Source organism: Crassostrea angulata, chromosome 1 (assembly GCF_025612915.1).
Source record: "Crassostrea angulata isolate pt1a10 chromosome 1, ASM2561291v2, whole genome shotgun sequence".
NCBI lineage: Eukaryota > Metazoa > Mollusca > Bivalvia > Ostreida > Ostreidae > Magallana > Magallana angulata.
In genome coordinates, this window is record NC_069111.1 from 20,765,676 (window position 1) to 20,785,186 (window position 19,511).

Consider the following 19,511-nt stretch of genomic DNA (forward strand, 5'->3'; position numbering starts at 1 on the left):
TTTTTGTATAGCGATTTTATTAAAACTGCCTATGTAAAATATTGTATTTTTTTGTTTGATTTTTCATTTCCTATTCAATTTATCATCACTTTTTAAAAAATCTTCTTTTTTTATTTGTGTGTGTATACTATTAAATGGAATTGACTGAAATTGAAATGAAGCTATATTTTTAAATGATAAAATATTTAAAAGTATAAATTAGTAATTTTTTCAGTAGATGGCAAAATGATGGAAATGAACTAAATTTATCTTTCTAAGTCTCTGAAATTAATATAATTTCCTTACATGATAGAATTCAAGCAATTCAGACAAAGGCACAAGTTTATGAAATTTTTACATCTTCTAGAATTTAATTTCTTGATTATTTTGTCATATTCATTTATTACCATTATTATTTAGTTGTACATGTATACTAGATATTGACACATAATGTAAAGCTTTTTCAAGTTATAACAATGATTCATTGCAAAAGAAAATGCATTATGGATTAATGTAGGATGAATTTCATCAAGTCTGAAATACACTTGATTGCAGAATGCAGAAGAACTTGCAATTGTTCTGAGTCTCCTTTCTTAAACACCAGTGTTTATGAAAGTGTTCGAAAGCAAAAAAAACAAACAAACAAACAAACAAAAAAACATTTTTACGAGGTTTCATTTACATGCAAATTTAAATGTTTGTTTTAAATTTACATTCAGCAGAATATTCAGAAAGGTAAAGAAATACTCTATAATTTCCATGATCTTAAACAAACCTTTCTCCTTTGCCTTGTACATGTATATGCTCTGCATTATATGAGTACATGTAAAACGAAGCTGATTTAATTACATGTATATTGCCATCAGTTGCGACTAATATGGAGTTCTGATGATTGACGATAAACTTTCATTTGTTAATCGGTATTAATATAATTAAATCTGTTGTCTGCTTTAACATATAAAAAAGAATTGAATTACTCATCAGACCTCCCTATTAATCATAACTCTATATATTTGTCTATGATGTAAATATTTTGGTTCCTTCTATTAAGAGGAACACTATTTGAGTTATATTTTTTGTAATTACTGTTTTGCTGTAGTTGCATGTCCATTATTTTATTATCATTTTCCTTTTTTTTTTTTTAATTCTTTTTAACTCCCTACTGCTGCTGCTGATGTTGACTCTGGCTTGGAATTAATTTGCGAATTAATTGCTGACTGTTTTCATTTCGGGCTGCTTTCCTCAGCATGTTTGAGAATACTACGGAGACTAAGCCCCCTGTGGCTGTCCCTGCTCCACAGAATGTGGCTCCCCTTGCCGAGCCCTCCCTCAGGGGAAAGGTAAGTCGTATCGCACCCTTATGCTGGAAGCCCCTCCCAAGTCTTAAACTGTAAATATCTCCTCCTCCCCTTTCCACAAACAGCTGGAGGAGACAAAAATCCCTTAGGATATAGGCTGGTATACAGAAATAGTATACTAGAATTTGTGAGAAGCATGAATGCATGCATCCTTATTTTATGCATGACATTTTAAAAACACAAATGCATGTATGCATATAGAAGTGATCAAGGAATTTACAGTTAGGGCAAAGTGTTCTACACAAGTACTCTTGAAAATGCTAATATTAGATGATAAAAACTGGCAATAAATCATTTATGTTTAAATGTGTGCACTTCATGGAAATGTGTGATGTTTTTATATTGTCAAGATGACCAAAGGAAATTTTTCAGATTGTTTCTTCGTTGTTGAGTTTCCAATTCAATATATTAAAATACCATCTTAAAGTTTGATCGATAACAAGTATAATAACAATACCTTGTATCTTAAACACTGATGTAATGGGGCTTTATTTTCTGAATTACAAAATTTACATGTCCCAGAAAACTTACATGTCTTGGACATTGGGGTTGACAGATAAGCTAAGTAGTCCATGGGCCTCTTGTTGTCATGGCCCATGTTTAATTACTGCTGTTATTGTTCAGTTTTTGTGCATTTTTTCAAAGTTCCGATTCCAATTCCGTTTATTTACTTAGTAGAATTGGGACACGGTCACATAAAGAATCATCGAATTGGGAAGAATATTGTGTCAGATGACCTTTGAAAATAGGGTTTTTTTTCACTTGCTTAGGAATAGAATTTGAGTATCTGCATGAGCTCACTCAATATGTTTTATTTACTTTAATTGGATATCAATAACTGGTTCTTTTATTGATGATATTCTCAGTTGGATTTTCCTTTTAGTTAAGCTTGTGTTCCTCTTGAGTTTCTTACTTTGGCATCATGATTTTAGTTCTATGGTGAATCAGTGAAGTTATGTAATAGTATGATACATTGAAGTGTTATAGTATGTTACACTGAAGTGTAAAGGTATGTTACATTGAAGTGTAGGCCATTGTTTGATCTGTTTACTGCTGGCAGACTGTTCAGGAGACAGTTTGAGAGGGTATCCAGTCCCCTGTTCTATAAAACACTGGTGCCATTCTGTGAATACTACCCACCACTCAACCAGGTACCAGCTCCAAAGAGCCTTCCCCTCTCTCTATCCCTAAATCCAACTTTAAAACGGGTCAATATTCATACAGTTTTAACCTACCAGCTAGAATATAATTCAGTGAAGTATTTTAAACTGCTTTTGACCCTATTTAGGGGGGGGGGTGGGGGTGGGGGGGGGGGGTGATAATGCCTTTTCATTAGATAACCAAGAGTCAGAGATCGGGGGGAAAGGGGGGGGGGCTGAATGAGAGAGGGAAGGCAAAACTATTGTTTTTAATTTAGCTTTTTAGGTGGGGGAGTTGAGTTGCAAATGAATCTGCTTCATTTTGGTGTTTGAATATTGTAAATTCCGTTTGCTGAATTTGTTTTACCTTCTTTGTGGGTTTTTGATAGAAATAAAGGGAGTTAATCAGGATGATATAAACTTTTATTTAATATTTTTGTCTGTGGGATATGGCTAGCATGAATGAATGACTGCATCTTATACCTCTGTTTTTGTTTGTTATGTGGCATGACAAACTACCTTAACAATGTTGTAGGAGCCGACTACCCCGGTGAGTAAACAAGTGTACACCTTAGAACTCTTCTTACATATCTTTGTATTATCATAACTGTATATCAAAATAGCACTGTGGACTTCAGAATCTGAGCAGGGTGATTAATCCACCCATCACCACGTTTGATCTTATGAATAGAAGATTTTTATTTTCAACAATTCTCAAGTTTTAAATTTAGATGTGTATATTAATTTTTTTTTACATGGATTACACGTTTTTTAATAAAACCCAGAGTACCTAAAATTGCCTATGTTTTCTCAGATGGCGCCCAGCTATTATTTAGTAAAAATAATTGAATAATGCATTCTGAAATGCTACTGATATGTCGAGTCTAGCTACTATATATATATACATATTACTGATCTGTAAGTTTCAGAGGAGGGCTTGCCAATTTTTGTCCCCAACACTATCATCTCTTCAGAAACGAAAATCAAACGTAAAACATTTGGACGTGAAACCAATTAATCAATCCTTTTATATATATAAAAAAAATAATTGATTAAGCACTGCATGTTGTCTGTTGTGTAGAAAAGAAAGTGTTAAAATGATGCATGCATTTGGAGTGTCTATTCAATGAGTGTATGAATTAACGTAATAAGCAGCTGGATTTTTCAGCCCTAGCTCTGGTTGACTGTGCAGAATTAAGTACATTGACAATATTGGTCTCCTGTAGTGTCCACTGATAGAGAGCTTCATATATTATAAAAGTTTCAGTGTATATTTAATACATTGTAAGTACGGGTAGTGGGTAAAAGGATCTTGTAGAAATGTATACTATGTAAACATAGAATTGTTTTGTTTCTTCAATTGTTTATATCTGTCTAAACAAGTATTTTAAGAAAATCGTATACCCGGGCCTCGAAGAAAAATAAAATTCAGGTTTTCATGAAGATAATTATTGCAATGAATTTGAAATAAATTTGAGGAATTTGTGAAATTTTACTTACCGGTAACATTAAAAATGCTTGAATTATTATCAGGGGAGCTATTGATTACTACTCCATTATATTCACATCATTTTGGGATTTTAGTCAATTGAGTCTTACTAAATCATTCACACTCTAATAATTGTATTGGATATAATAATATAAAATTCAAAATTATAGTCCAGCTTAGTTGTTTCCATAGTTTTTTTATATGCATACCATACATTTATATATATCCATCAATTATATGTACAAATTATAAGCTCTGCTCAAAAAAAAAAAATGGAAAATTTTATGAATTGAGGTCAGTATTTGTGAATTTCATGTGGATATATGTTCTTTTCTTGTCATAAATGAATTATAAAGAAATCCTGTGGTATGACTAAGATAATTGTAAGATATGGGATATTGGAATTGAAAGCTAATTTTCCTCTCTTGTATTACTAGGTCAGGAGGAAAACCCCTCTCCCCCAGGAGCTGCTGTATGCTGATGGCAGTGTCACACCTCTCCTACCACTGCCAGAGAATCCAGAGGAAGAGGAGGGGAATTCCCTCAGAAAGGAGCCCCCTGAGGTCCCTCCCAAACCACAGAAGAAAGGGGCAACCCAAGGGGTAGACGGTCAAATGATGCCCCCACCCAGGACGACAGGGATGATGAAGATGTCCTCTTCCTCTAACCTGTCCAGGTAGGCAACTTCAGAATAAGTTAAAAATTGTGGTAAAGTTAGTCAGTGGTATGCCCTTATGCTGAACCGTAAATGCATGTAAGCATTTAGAATGTTCCTTACATATAATATTACAAACTTGTGCTTTGCACATATATCAGGAACTTTTGTCAGTTTACTTGAAAATTTTGCCATTTTTTTTTTTGTGTGCTCGTTTGTCTTAAGATTTTTCATTTGTTTTCTTAAACTTTGAAAATGAATAATCTAAATACGTCTTACTCTTGTTTAGAATAGGCACATTATATTGTCAGTCAGAAAACAATTCTAGAAAGGAATATTTTATATTACAAAAGAATAAGATTGATTTGTTGTTCCAGGATTGGTGTTGAGGCCGCCCAGAAGCCCCCACGCCCAGACCCCGGTCCCTCACCCCGATTCCAGAGGAAGGAGTACAGCAAGCCCAGTCCTGAGCCGTCCCCTGTGTTCAAACGCAAAAACAACAGCACCTCCAGCCTCATATCCCGCTCTAGTTCTGTGTGAGTATAGGAGTGACCGCTCCTTTACATTTGATTTTAGAATTACATTTACTGTGGAATCTCTTCTCCATTACATTTGATATAAAAATTCTATTTACTGTGGAATCCCTGCTCCATTACATTTGTTTATCACATTTATCCTTTTATTTTTTTTGTGGATTGCATGATTTTTACAGGTTTGTGTAATAAATACAAATTGAATTCTATAAATTGTTGAAGATGTAAATGTATGGGCAAGGGGTACGAACAAAATCCTCGATGCCAGTGAAATAAATGTAAATGATTCCATAGTAATTAATTCCATGTCTCTACACTATAATGTTTTGAATGTGATTAATGCAATCCAAAAGAAAAAATGTTGAGGTGGAATTTTAAGTTAGAAATTGTAAGTCAATTCATTGATATCTATGTAAAGAGAATTTTGGTGTCGGTCCAAATGCTTTATTTACATGATGAAAAACATGAAATATGCATCAAACAAATATTAACATAAAGTGACAAATGTCTGTTTCACAAGAAAGCCAAGAAACAAATTTGGACTTCTGACGAAAGAACAAAAGCATGTTTTGAAATCCATATCTGCATTCCAATTAGGCATTCTTATTATTGCAGGCGGAAACTCTGCATGGCCTCCATTATTTTTACTGTCTCCGGTCTCCATTATGAATCACCACATCTTATTCACATCGCACAAATGTTTTATCTTTAAAGAATTATAATTGTTTGACTTTGCATGGTGCTTAGGTTGTAACAGAATTGTTTTCTTGCTGCGAGACAGCCATTAGTTCTTTGTGGCCCATTATGTGGGCTAGGCGATATTCTTCCACTTCCATGTGTTCAATCATACGACGGGACTTTGACATCTTGCGAAGGTAGCTCTGAAGCTGTGCGTTGCTGGATCGACGGCCCATTCTGTAGGCGGTGTTTTTCGGAGCCCCGAAATGACTGGATTTGCTCTGTGTTAGGAAAAAAAAAAAATGAAATATTATGGAAAAAATTTGAATCAATATGCACCAAAATTTCCTGGAAAATTTCTCCTAACTAAACAATTTTTTAATGAATAATGTACAAGCAGAGCTTTTTTTCCAGTAATACTAACCTCAAAGATGCAATAATAAAATCAATTTCAATAATCATTAAAGATTAAATTATGATAATCTGGGATGATATTCTTAAAGTACTATTTCTGTCCCTATGCATGCAATGTAAAGGGTTTGATAAAAATTATGTCGGTGTATTGAAGCAGAAACTAATACTTTGATTAAATGGGTCAAACACAGATTGGCCTCGTAAACTTTTCTGATATGTTAAAATCCCCTAAATCTTTCTGTGAACTTGTCTTTTTTAAGGTGTGACGGAACCAGCTGTTGTTCTTTAAAGTCTGATGAATATCAGATCTAAATACATTTGTTTCATGAATGGTAATCAGAATTAGGGAGGCTCGATGGTTAACAAGCTAACCATCAGATCCACCTCATATTTATAAAAATGATTTGTAAAGCTATAAACTATTATTTAGAAAAGGAAATTTTCATGAATTTTCACTTAAGATTTTGAATGTTTCCCAACATTTTTATATAGAGCTCTTCTTTTATGGAGATTTAGATTGTCTAAAAATAGCCACAAGCATCCAGCCCTTTTAAATATATACTTGGAAAAATATGTGCTTACTTTTTATTTTTATTTTTCATCATAGATGTAGAATCTGATCTTTCATATTTGTTGTATTTTTTCATTCAAAATTTCAATAAATATATGAATTTTGTTTTATAACTATCTACCCATTTTATTAATTATTTTTAAAAAGCAGTTTAAAATTCCAATTTGTATATCACTGGTATTTTTCATACAATTATCTGAGACTTAAGATAACGAGCAAATGACCTTACCTTGGTGCTATCTGTGGACAGCAGTGATTCCTGGCTACTGTTGAGAACAGTCTCGTACAAGTTGTGTCTGTTTCTGCGAGGCATCTCTCCAAATCTCAAATGATGCTCATTCTCTTGCATCCTCAATCTCACCGCATGCAAGATTTCTGACAATGTTTTTCTCCGTGCATCAGGATCCCTGATAGAAATGTACAACATTTTATGGTCCTCAGTCTCCTTTGGGTTTAATCGGCGTCTGCTGCCCAGTTCCAATGGAGGCAAGTAATGCTGTCTCTGATTTACTCCTTTGACTTGAGTCTTGTTTTCCTGTGAAGATCCTTGCAAGTTTTTTGAATCACTTTCGGAATCACTGTCCTGCGTTTTTATGTTTGTATTTTCTCCTGTGATGACAGCGACTTGGTTTTCAGAGGAGAACTTAACCCTCTTCTTCTCCTGTGATTTCTTCTTGGGAATTCCCTTGTCGGTTCTGTCTGGATCATCAATTTTGGGCATAACATAATCATCCTCAAGTAGTTCCTTGGCAGCCACTACTCCCTGCACTGGGTTTAATGGGGGAAGATTGGTCAGTGATATCTGATGTGCTGAGTCCCATTCAGAATTTTTATTTGTCCATGTCAAGGTTGGTGGGGGGTTTCCAAAAGTTCCCTCCTTGATGATTGGGAGCTTCAGAATTCCCTCGATGCTTTTCTTATCTTCAGAAATTTCGGAATTCCTTTTGGACTGTTTAGACATTTTCTTTCTGCTCTTCTTTAATTTGTGGGCAGCGATGTTTGGAGCATGGTAAAACCGGTTGCTCTTGGATCTGTTGGTGGAACACCTGGATGTGGATAAATCCGTCGTGCTATCCGTGGAGATGGGAGACTCGCTGCCCGAGAGTCTCAGCTCGTCCATCTCGTGTCTCAGACTGGCCAAGTGTCGAAGGAGCTGTTGTTTCTCCGTGGAGTACGTTTTCATTGTCTGCCGCAAATCATCTTGAAGTTTCTTTGTGGACTGTTGCAGGAAATTGCCATACATTGTGTGCTTGATGAAGATTACTCTGCAGAAAATAAAAACTTCAATCAAACGTCGGAGGTCATTTATCTTCAGTGAACAAAAAACAAATAATGGAAAGAGTCCTGAAGTAGTTGTAATGATCGAAGCGAAACTTGCTACTAATTCTTTATCTGGGCCATAAAGATTTAAATATTGGTCTTTTGATATAACAAAAAAAAATGTGTCTTAAAAGATTTATTGGCTCAATTGGAGATTGAAGGCTTGCTAATCCCTTACACAAATCTTGACCTATGAAATAGGTTTTAATGTTGTTCAATCCTCCATTAACACATAGTGATGTCGAGAGTAATGAATTTTTTTTATTGAGCTGTTCAAAACCTTTTAAGTGGTCAATGAATTTTAGAAGCATTGATCCATAGAAATTTAGGAAGTATATGGTATTGTGTAACAAAAAGCAAGTTTATGTAATCAAGGACTGGCACTTATAAGAATTTAGTAATCGACATTCTAACAAAACATAGGAAGTTCGTTGCTACTCTATATTAAATGTCAACCCATTTTGATATCAGAAATCAAAAGCTATCGACAAATTTTAATGACTTTTCTCAAAATTGCAACATACCAAATCAGTATGAAAATCCTCTCCATGTTCACTGGAAGATTAAAATCCTGTTTATCGTAATATTTCACCCTGCGTATGTTATAAATCTCTTAGTCTTCAGGTTGACGTAGATTTCTTGTGTCGTAAGGAACAACTGCTGTTTGATCTAATCTTTTGAGCAGTCTCTTATTGTTTATAGTTATTGAGAAATATTATCACTGGTAATTTTTAAATTCCAAAGGATTGTTTTCCAATTGAGTGTTGATGGCTTGGATCAAAAACGTTCTAAAGATCGTGACCTGATATACCGGATTTTTAAGGATAATACAATTCTGTTTGTTTCATGCAGACATTAAAGCTTTAAAAGTTTATTGTCAAAATAGTCAAAGCCCAAACCCAGAAATGATCTTGTTTAGATGCTAGATTTAAACTAACTTGCAGTTTGAATTTTTTTACGTAGATGAAAATGTACACTTAGATTCATACATTAAACTGCGAGATTTTAATTTTCAATTAAAATTTTATTGTTGAAAGTATTTATCTAGAATATAAATTTAAAAATTGCTACCAATAATAATAAAAAAGGTACTAAATACTTTGAATGGCAAATTTTACTTACCATATTACCAGTTTCCTTTCTGTGCTAAGTGTAATGAAATGTAAATACAGGGTCCAACTAATGAAGTCAATTGATTGCCAACAAGTCGACTTATTTGGTTCAACGAGAATAAATGTTTCCTGCAATTCTACTTGGGTCTTGAACATAAGCAAGATAAAGCGCTAAATATCAATAAAATCTGACAGCTTGCAGCCAAAGTATTTCCAAGTAGCATGTTCAGACCCAGGTCCGATTCTTTTAACTCCGAAATGATCTGTCGTAAGCGGCACTTTCATTATGTGAGCTTTCGACATACAGATTTAATATTGACCATATTTTCTATTCTCTATTGGTTTTTTCCCTCCGTTGATCTATTTCAATCCATGCATTTCTGAGTTTTCGAATTATGACTATCGATTCTATGTTTTCCTTTGACAGCAAATTGAATTATGAAAGCTTAATATTGTCTTTTCAAGCCCTTTGTTAGCATTTCAGAAGGGATTTGGAAAATGAGATTTATTATGAATGTTTAAAGTGCTGATTTTATTGTCACCCTTCAAAGGGGTGAGATAGGTTCATGTTTATCTACATAGTAACCATACGTCAAAGGAACCTTATCAAAAAAGGAGATTTATCATGAGATGGAGTCTTCTTTAACATTCCGTCTCTCCCACAATGAAAATCAAAATTTCTGTTGATTTTTCTCCAGTTATTGCTTCAAAACTTAGTCATTCAAATTCATTATGCATTAAGGAACAGAGTGAGTTTGATATTTTGTCGAAAGGTCTCGAGACCTTGTTTATAAAAAAATGTTTATTCTACATAGTGAAATTTGAATTTTTACAAATTACCCATGTTTGGGATGAAAAGATTTACCTATAAAGAGCAGGAGGTCTCTTGCCTTGCCAAATAATGATACAAAGGAAGATATATTGACAGTTTGCTTTTAGATTTCACTGAATGTCTCTGTTTGTCGTAACATCATGTGAATCGGTGACTCGTTACAAATGAGATCAAGTAATACCTGTTCACCTTTTCATATATATAAAAGGCAAAATACAGTTGACAAGGTAATTACATGTAATTCCTATTAAAAATGAACAGGAAGGGTCATAGCTCCCATAGATGTTAAGACTTAAACTTACTTGCGGCTTGTTTTTGACTTGGAGGTGACAACATTTCCGTTCTCTCGATGTCTTGACATCAGTTCTGCCGTACCGAGTCGTCCATCGTCGAGACGTTCGGGGAGAGTCATGGGTCGGTTGGATGCCAGCTTATCCAACAAAACAGGCTTCTCTCTGTGATGGAGAGGTTTTACACTTTTTTGACAATAAAAATCATCTCTCTAAGATTTAATAATTACTTTAAATCTTTCTTTGCCAAATTTTTATTTCAGTGACTAAAAAATGGGGCTTTTGTAATTTTTTTACCAGTGAGAAAATATCAAAATTAGTTTTAGTAAATAATCATTATTTACTTTTTTCAAATATTGGGATAATAACTATGCATGGCTATTATCACTATAAATATAAAAACACATGAAGATATTGATACTGACTTTTTTTATAAACTCTGATTGTAAAACTGGCTGATAACTTACTGTATTAATTGACAAAGAAAATTAATAGATATTCCTGTTTTCAATAATGCTCATGCAAGGAGAATAAGCAGTTTTATTTTCAGTTAAGTTAATAAAAATCTCTTGCTGTAATTCAACCACACCACAAAGATAGATATTCAACAAGGATATATACTTTTGTGTAAGTCTTCTTTGTCTCTACAAACATATCTCAGAGAATCTAGATACCTTAACTTTTTTCAGTGCGATAAATAAATAGGAAATATCTGTTCACCTGTGTTTAATTTCCAAAAAGCACTGAGAACAGGCTGACCGAATAATTTCAGTTTTTGTTTAAACTTTTTGAAATAAGTAAACAGATATTTTGGGGTGTAGACTTCCATTGACTTTAAACAGCAATTGTGTGTTCCTTTTGTTTCGAACACTGTTAATGGATATTTGGGAGGTGTCAGGTATTGTTTATTCAACAAAAAGCTTTCAAGTCTGTTTGATTATATCGGTGGTTTTTTATTTTTTTGGCCAATAACAACTTCATAGTTCCTGTAGAAATATGAATACGCCCCATTAACTTACTTTAATGCACTTGTTACTACCCGTTATTTTTTACCTTTTAAAAAAGTTTATAGTTTCTTTTTATAAATTAGCTATTTAAGCTTTTTAGTTTCTTAGTTTCTATACTATGTATGAGGTAATGCTAAGATTAAAATATTGTAAGTTAGTCCTACAGAACATCTTATTTTTTTAATATTAAATTGAATCAAAGAGACAAAGACCCCTTAATAATATACCTAAAAGACTATTACAATTTTTTTTTTATAAAATGAGAAAGTGACCACTTGCCTGCCCGATTCCATGGTAGTTTTTTTATCTGGTTAGAGTTGGGAATGACAGACCCAGAATTTTTTCATGACAAACATTGTAAATTAAGAAAAAACAAAGTGTTTAAGCGTTCTAGCTGTTTTGTGTTAACAATTGATTTCTGTAATTGCATTTCTGGACCGTAAATAGCCTTTTTTTTGAAGTGCCACAAGAGCGCACAATCGGACTAGAGATTGGAGTAATTGCACTTGGATGGTCCGTTATCGTCGGTTTCTGAGGAGATGGTGATCACATGATACTGTTCTTGTTAGCGTCAGTCTCAAGTGCCGACAAAAATAACTACTTTGTCATTCAGAAGACATTGATTCCGTGATTGATTTTGTAATTTTGCTTTGTTCTTCAGTCATAATTTTCTTTCTCTTTATCTCTTTGTTGAGGCAGACCTTATCGGAATTATTGCCGCTCTCCAAACATTGTTCATGAAATGTCAAAATTCGCTGATAACCTACAAATCTGATGTGTCATATGAGGTCAAAGTTTTTTAAAAAGGCAAAAAGAGGGGGGAAAGATGTTATTGTTGAGTAAATATTCACTAATTCAACTGATAAATTACAACATCAATGTATCATAAAACAACATGTACTGCTTTTATTTATGATTAGAAAATGACTTAAGAGTAAAATAATCCAACAAGGTTTCAGCAATAAAGAAAAGTGCATATTAATCCATTCTGAGATATTTAAATATCAGATAAATGTTTTAAAATCAACCCATTACTTGGACAGTAAGAAAGGACAGAGTTAATGGAAAACTATTGATATTTTACTTAAGTTATTGATTCCTTTGAAGATGTAAATGGAAACTCGTAAACTCATTGAAATTTTTTAGCCTGTCATTAGTGTAGCAAATCTGCACAAAGGCATTGGTATAAAAGGACAAGAAACTTCACATGATTCAATGTCATCAACAAATAACTCATTCAGGGAATAATTTGCATTTGTCAGGATGTCAGTATAGAGATTTAACCTGCATCAATTTTTACTGTTAGTTTGGGTGGGAGGGGGTTCGGGTGTGACGTTAAATTGTTCCAGATTATGTCATGGATTTGATAAGCTGTAAAATCTAAGGTGTGCTTTACATAAGAAGAGAATGTATATGGGCTTTGCCTGTTGTCCAATCCTTATTGAATTTATTCAATAAAAATATGTTTAACGGTTAATCAAATAGCACATGTACATTAAGTTACAGTTAGCACAGTGGCAAAATGTAGAAAAAAGTTATATAGGACCTACATGTATTTGAAATAACCCCATTGAAAACCCTGTGTTGAAACATTTGTGTATTTTTCGTTGTTTTCACAGAGATGCCACTTTATCTGACGCCACCCCTCCCTCCTCCCCCACCCTGTCCCGGCGGGCCCGAGAGCGACCCACGGATGACAATGTGTTCTCCAGATTGACCAGCAATACACAGCCGCCCACATTACAGCCACCAAACAGGTAAACATAGAATATCTGGTACAGGTAAATAACCATTGATATTGATACGTAGACCCCCATTACACCCCTCAAACAGATGATCATTGACAATGATCTTCTGATGATCTGAAGATTTTAAAAGAAGAGAGGTGTAAAAACCAAATATTTACACTTGTAGAAGATCTGTACTTTTCAATTGAATACATAATTTATTTATGAATGGCAATCCATTAATGTCCAAGAATGTAGCTAAAAGGGCTGCCAAAGTACAAAGATTTCACTACTCTTTCTATTAAGTTACATGTTATATTTACTTGTATTACAGGGGGCAGATTGTGCCCAATACAGGGAAGGTACCACCCAGTAAGGCGGCCCCTGTGGTTTGTACACATACAGCAGAGGGCCACACTAAGGCGGTGCTGTCTCTGGATGCCACGGAGGACCTCTTGTTCACCAGTAGTAAAGGTGAGTAGAGAAATCATTGCTATATTCAATAGACATGCCAAACCAAATCTTTTTCATCCTTCCTCTACCCGCACCACCCACAAGAAAGTGTTAATATGCTCCTCTCTTAACTAAGATAAATTGTTTTAATACAACCATATGTGTCTCAACTCAATGGTTATAAAACCCAAAGAAACAAAGGAAACAAAATTGAAATTTGGAAAAAATTAGACATGTTTTGATACGGTTTTGTTTTTCAGACCGAACAGCCAAAATCTGGGACTTGCACACGGGCAAGGAGAAGGCCTCGTTCAGCAGCCACCCAAACAATGTGGTGTGTGTGAGGTACTGCCCCCAGTCCCGCCTACTGTTCACCGTGTCTCAGTCCTACATCAGTGTGTGGGACACCAGGGCTTCATCCAAACAGTGCATCAAAACCCTCAGGTAACCACAAACACACAGTCTAGATGAAATATTATAATATACTATAATAGATAAGAGCAAATTGGCATTAATCACATGCTATTCAAATAAGTGTTTTACTTTGAGAAGGAAATTTGACTATGATTTTAATAAAAAATTCTCTTTGTTGAAAAATGAATGAATAGGAAGATGAAAGCTGTATATATGTTTACTCTTTCAGTTCTTCTGGTTTAACCCATGATGGTTGTGTCAATTTTGGATCCACCCGTCAAATAGAGCTTGCCCCCGGGGAGCACCATATCAATGATATCGCCCTGAATGAGGATGGGACGGCTCTGTACAGTGCTGCTGGGAACGTTGTCCGAGTGTGGGACCTAAAGAGGTAACACTTATTCCATGCCAAGGGACATAACTACAAAAATTTAATAAGGAATGGAATTATCACTTTCTTCATTAGTACAATGTACAAAAAAAAATAAAAAAGGGGCTTCATCATTTTTTCGTTGTTATGCTCTGCAGTCAAATATTAACCTTTTCTCATCAACTCTGCAGTCACTAAAACTTCATCTCAAAGTTTGCCATTCGATACATTAATTGTATTGATATTTATCTTCACACAGTTTTGCTGCCATTGGTAAGCTGAATGGGGGACACCAAGCAGCTGTGATGGCTATAGCGGTGGACCGGTGGGAGTCCAAAGACATTGTCCTAACCGGGTCAAAGGACCACTATATCAAGGTAGGTCAAGGTCATAGGACCACTATATCAAGGTGAGCCAAAGTCAAAAGACTGCTATGTCAAGGTTGATCAAAGGCTGATCCAATGTAAATGGTGTAAAGGGAAAAAAAGTTTACTGGTACTTTGCTCACTCTGGATGCATTTCAAGCGGTGGCACATCTGTTGACTAATTTAATTCTCTTATTTAATTTTTGTAACTGTTTCTGGAATTTCTAGTGTTGTACTGTAAGTTACCATGCATTGATTATGATTTGCAGATGTTTGAGGTAGTGGAGGAGAGGGCGGGAATCATGACCCCCAAGTACAACCTGGAGCCGCCTCACTATGACGGGATCCAAGCGCTGTGTATCAGTCAGGACACACTGTTCAGTGGATCCCGAGATATGTGTATCAAGAAGTGGGATCTGTCCTCACAACAGCTCAAATATGTACGCAAATCTCACAAAGTTTTGAAAAAAAATTTTTTAATTTCATTTTAAGCACTTTTAAAGTTATATGAATCAAATTTACAGTTTACTTTAATACAGAATCTACCATGAATTAGCATTGATTGAAATTTATGAATTGCTCACTTCACTCTGCAAGCTTGTACATGTGTTTTAAATGTGCGTTTTGACTGTCTATTTGTAGTCTATAAATTCTGCCCACAAGGACTGGGTCTGTGCTTTGAAGTTCATGCCATCAAACAACATACTGTTCAGTGGTTGTAGAGGGGGCTTCCTCAAGCTGTGGAACATCGAGAACTGTAACCAGCTGGGAGAAATCAAGGCCCACAGCAGTCCCATCAACTCCATAGCTACCAACTCGTCGGCCATCTTTACAGCCTCCAAGTGAGTTTATTTTCAATTCTCATTCATCTTTATCAAAATAATCTCATTCCTTTGCATTCAAAATATGTTTTTTACCATAACTGAAGCATTTGCATTTTCAGATTAGTAAAAAATATATATGAGAGATACCATAATGCATTATTTCAGGCATGTAATGATTTTAACATAGAGAATTGCATATGCATAGAGAGATGTTGGGACTTGAAGCATAGCATATGATACACAATTAAACAAACATTATGTTTTATATATATTTTCAAATTGGTAGTGGTATTGTTTCAAACTACTAGGAAATCAAAGTAGCAATATAACTTATTTGTCTTTCAGCGAAACTGTAGTGAAATTTTGGCAGTACAGGAGAATACAAACATGTGAATTTTATATCTGACCTTTACATAACCGATTCAATGCATGCCCATAATGAAAGGGAAATAACTCCCACTGAACATAAAGCATGTGACATGAAGCAAACTCTGCAATTTATATTAACATAAATACGCCCTTTAATTCCAGTGTGCATAGTTAAATAAGAATGTTTTTTTTTTCTCTTTCATTTCTTTGTCTCTTCTTTTTGATAACTTATCAAACAATTTCAGATTACAATCACTGCCTTCCTTTCATTATTATACTGTACCTGTTAAAATTATTGTTTATAAATTTGAACAAATTTAAAATACAAACTAAAAGCATACACAATTCTTTTTAAATTAAAAAGAACTTAAACGCTGATGAACAACATTAAAAAGTCATAAAAAGTGGTAAATTTATGTGAAATACATTGGATGTTTACAAGTATTGAAACTAAAACAATAATCCTTCTTGTCTCTTTTTTTAGCTTTTGCTCAACTTTCAAAAGCTTTCTATCATTATTTAAGACTTATTGTATTAATTTTTTTATCTCATTTATTTTTATTTCTGTAGTGACCACACTGTGGGAATCTGGGCCATCAAATCGGGAGCAGACGTCAACGAAAACGGGGAATGTCTGGAGTAAAAAACCAAGCTACAAATTCCGCAATAAGTCTCTTGTTTGATGGCATCTTGTCAATAACTAGTTATCAATTGAACATTTGATTTTGACTGTGCTTAAGAATATTCTCTTTATTTGCCATGAATTTTTCAACGGAGCATTCAGTGAAATGGAATATTCTCTTGTGATCGTGCTTATTAAGTTTCCATAGAATGCTACAGATGCTTTAAATGGAGATCACAAGGCATTGATGAAAGTGCAAACAGATATTATTGTCCATCTAAATGCAGAATTGTGACAGTTTCTACAAATTGACACAAACAGGCATCCTGTTAAATAATTGAAATACATGTGTACCTACGGTATATACAATTCCAAAGGAACAGTGCTTCGTTGTGTAAGCTGCCTTTACAAGAGCCAGTATTTTCTGTTGGATTTCTTGTTGAATATTTTTTTTCTGTGACTTTCTTGATAATGTGTTATGAATGTACATCATTAGAACCAGGCTGGGCTATGTCTGTGTTAAAATGTACCTCTGATATTGTTACAGTGCTACGGTTGTGATTCTCTGTGCTGCAGCTTTAACCAGCCAAATGGGGCACCAGGCTTTATTACATGAATGATTCACCAATAGTTTATAGTTAAAATGAACATGTATTTTTGAATTAATTTGTAGTTCCATGTCCTTTGGAAGGATTAACTTATTAATAGTTCAGATTATATAAACTTGTTTCTTAAGTAATGTTTTATGTACTGTATAGAAAATTACTGTAGGAATTGTGTATTGTTCTTATAAGTCTTCCACTGATTCGTTATCAGATACACCGTATTATTGAAGAATCATGTAGTAAATATGATTTCAGAATTTTTAAGTCACATTTATAGAATTGTAGTGTTATTATTATCTAATGGCCTTGTTTTCACACTCCAATTATGGACTTGCCAAATCTCTGCATGTGAATTGATGTTCTTTTTTTTTTTTTTATAAACGCTAGCTACTACATCAGAATATTGTTATGGCATTAAGAGTTACACACCTTAATCATTTGAAAAGGCTGAGCCTTTTCTAGAGTTATCTTTCCTTTAAGAAATAATATTCCATATTAGTCTGATTATATTGATATTTTTTGTTGAACTCACTTTGTTCATCTGTTATCTGTTTAGCAATTATTACATTCCACAAGTTCTCTATAAGTTAACTGTCTGTCAGTTCTCTGTAAGTTAACTGTCTGTCAGTTCTTTATAAGTTAACTGTCTGTCAGTTCTCTGTAAGTTAACTGTCTGTCAGTTCTCTGTAAGTAATATAATAACTGTCTGTCAGCTATTATAACTATAAGTTAACTGTCTTTGAGCTTTCTATGTGTAATCAGGGCTAGTTTTACACTACACAGTTTTATATCTATCATTTTTATGTTTCAAAGGGGAACAGTATAGAATTTTTCAAGATTCTTTATTGAATTGAACAACCGAAAGCTGATCTCACTTTCTGATTTACTATTGTTTGTATTCATTCTCAATGAATTATTTTGCATTTTGATCAAAAGAAATGGTTTTCATGTGATATCATAGATTTTGTTTTTATTTCACATCAGTTCAAGATTGTATTTTCAGAAACATTCAGATATGTTAAAATTTATATAACTGTTCTTGTTGTAAATCAGTTCATCATGACGAATGTTTCTCATAACAAATTTGTCTTTCACTGTGATCATGTCATATACATGAATTAATGTTTTGTTTAACAGGGATCTGAGTTGTTATGTTTTACAACCATTTTCATTTTTTGTTTTCATGCATAATACATGTATTTCATCAGCTGTATTCTGTACTGACCATCAATATCAACAGGACATCCAAACAAAGTAAAAAACGATAAAATTGAAATATTTAGTAATCAGTTCATTGTTATCTAACCATTTTAAAAAAAGGAGTTTAATGTACTATACAGTAATGTGTTGAACACTAATACATGTATGTAGTCACAGTTAACTGGGTAGTATGAATTAGTTGTCTCACGGTAGCAGTAGTGCTTGATGTAGTTAGGCTGTCTCAGTTATTTATGTCAAGGGGCCACGCCCCCTCCCCCTCCCCAATCCCCCATGGTGAGGGAGAGAGGGGGGGTGATGCTTAATCTTTATTTCAGGGAATTGTTTCTTTTTTGAATTAAGCACTTGTGTTTATTTTTTTAACTGTTATTGCTGATACAGTATCTCCATTGTCATTGTGAGCATATGCTTGCTGAAAAAGTAACAACTGAATAAATATTTTATATACTAATGAAGTTTTGTGTTAATTTTCAAAAATTATTCTTTTTTTAATGGAAGTTGGCATTGGAACCTGCAAAAAAATAAATATACTGTAGTTTGTTCTAAAACATTAGCTATACAACACGGAACCTTCATGTTTGCCACTCATTTTCAACTATTTTTACAACTAAAACACGCTTATAACGAAGTGCCAGGGACAGGCAATTTTGCTTCGTTATAAGCGTAAATCGTTATATCCGTCTATAGCTAGTTTACAACATGTAATAAAGTCAAGGGGAATGAAAATAGCTTCGCTGTAAGCGTCAATTCATTATAAGCATGTTCGCCACAACTGTGTTTTACGTATTTCAGTAGCGTCAACCTCTTTTGTCCATGAACACTATTTTATTGTGACATCAACTGTCCATTCAGTAAATCACGATTGATTTTTTTCGGCTGGTTTTAAACAGAAATATTTTTTGCACCATGAACTGAGAATGTCTTTGCTTTCATTATTTTGATAATAGAAAATTTTTTAATAAGTTCATCAATTTAAGTTTTCAGTTGATTTTGTTCTCAACTGAGAATTGAATTACACTCATATATATATGACGTAATGGGACTCTCTCTGTTTAATATTTCATAGTCCACTTTGTTAGATCTAAAAGTGTGTTTGCTTGCAATACTGTGATAATGGTAAAAATTTAATAAATTCAGATCAATTGAGTTTCTCAGGTAAATCTATAC

The 19,511-nt window shown here is 33.9% G+C and overlaps 2 protein-coding genes across 11 annotated transcripts in view; one reads left to right on the top strand and one right to left on the bottom strand.

Moving 5' to 3' along the window:
• The window catches only part of LOC128163066 (kinesin-like protein KIF21B), a 43,400-nt gene extending 24,605 nt beyond the window's left edge, over positions 1 to 18,795 (top strand). For 5 of the 10 annotated variants that reach the window (XM_052826531.1, XM_052826568.1, XM_052826549.1 and 2 more), the window contains 13 exons: positions 1,226 to 1,319; positions 3,012 to 3,026; positions 4,403 to 4,641; positions 4,998 to 5,156; positions 12,997 to 13,134; positions 13,439 to 13,578; positions 13,818 to 14,001; positions 14,201 to 14,362; positions 14,601 to 14,718; positions 14,976 to 15,146; positions 15,349 to 15,548; positions 15,876 to 15,919; positions 16,470 to 18,795. In XM_052826531.1, the coding sequence (XP_052682491.1) occupies positions 1,226 to 1,319; positions 3,012 to 3,026; positions 4,403 to 4,641; positions 4,998 to 5,156; positions 12,997 to 13,134; positions 13,439 to 13,578; positions 13,818 to 14,001; positions 14,201 to 14,362; positions 14,601 to 14,718; positions 14,976 to 15,146; positions 15,349 to 15,548; positions 15,876 to 15,919; positions 16,470 to 16,582 (1,777 nt within the window). In that variant the 3' untranslated portion in view covers positions 16,583 to 18,795. Of the gene's footprint in view, positions 1 to 698; positions 715 to 1,225; positions 1,320 to 3,011; positions 3,027 to 4,402; positions 4,642 to 4,997; positions 5,157 to 12,996; positions 13,135 to 13,438; positions 13,579 to 13,817; positions 14,002 to 14,200; positions 14,363 to 14,600; positions 14,719 to 14,975; positions 15,147 to 15,348; positions 15,549 to 15,875; positions 15,920 to 16,469 lie in introns of all 10 variants that reach the window. The other 5 variants (XM_052826540.1, XM_052826576.1, XM_052826591.1 and 2 more) reach the window with 4 other exon arrangements.
• Positions 5,184 to 10,658, bottom strand: LOC128163127 (uncharacterized). Its single transcript, XM_052826640.1, has 3 exons — positions 10,383 to 10,658; positions 7,046 to 8,081; positions 5,184 to 6,112 (listed from the first exon to the last, which is right to left on the bottom strand). The coding sequence occupies exons 1-3, from the start codon at positions 10,490 to 10,492 to the stop codon at positions 5,897 to 5,899; spliced, it is 1,362 nt and encodes a 453-aa protein (XP_052682600.1). The 5' UTR covers positions 10,493 to 10,658; the 3' UTR covers positions 5,184 to 5,896.
• Positions 18,796 to 19,511: the final 716 nt, after the last annotated feature.

What these genes read in the sequence shown, in the direction of transcription:
- LOC128163127 (XM_052826640.1), bottom strand. Translation starts at nt 10,492, where the DNA reads ATGACTCTCCCCGAACGTCTCGACGATGGACGACTCGGTACGGCAGAA. An exon ending in AAGTCAAAAACAAGCCGCAA is followed by an intron (nt 8,082 to 10,382) that starts GTAAGTTTAAGT and finishes TATTTTCTGCAG; the next exon opens with AGTAATCTTCATCAAGCACA. An exon ending in TGTCCACAGATAGCACCAAG is followed by an intron (nt 6,113 to 7,045) that starts GTAAGGTCATTT and finishes TTCCTAACACAG; the next exon opens with AGCAAATCCAGTCATTTCGG.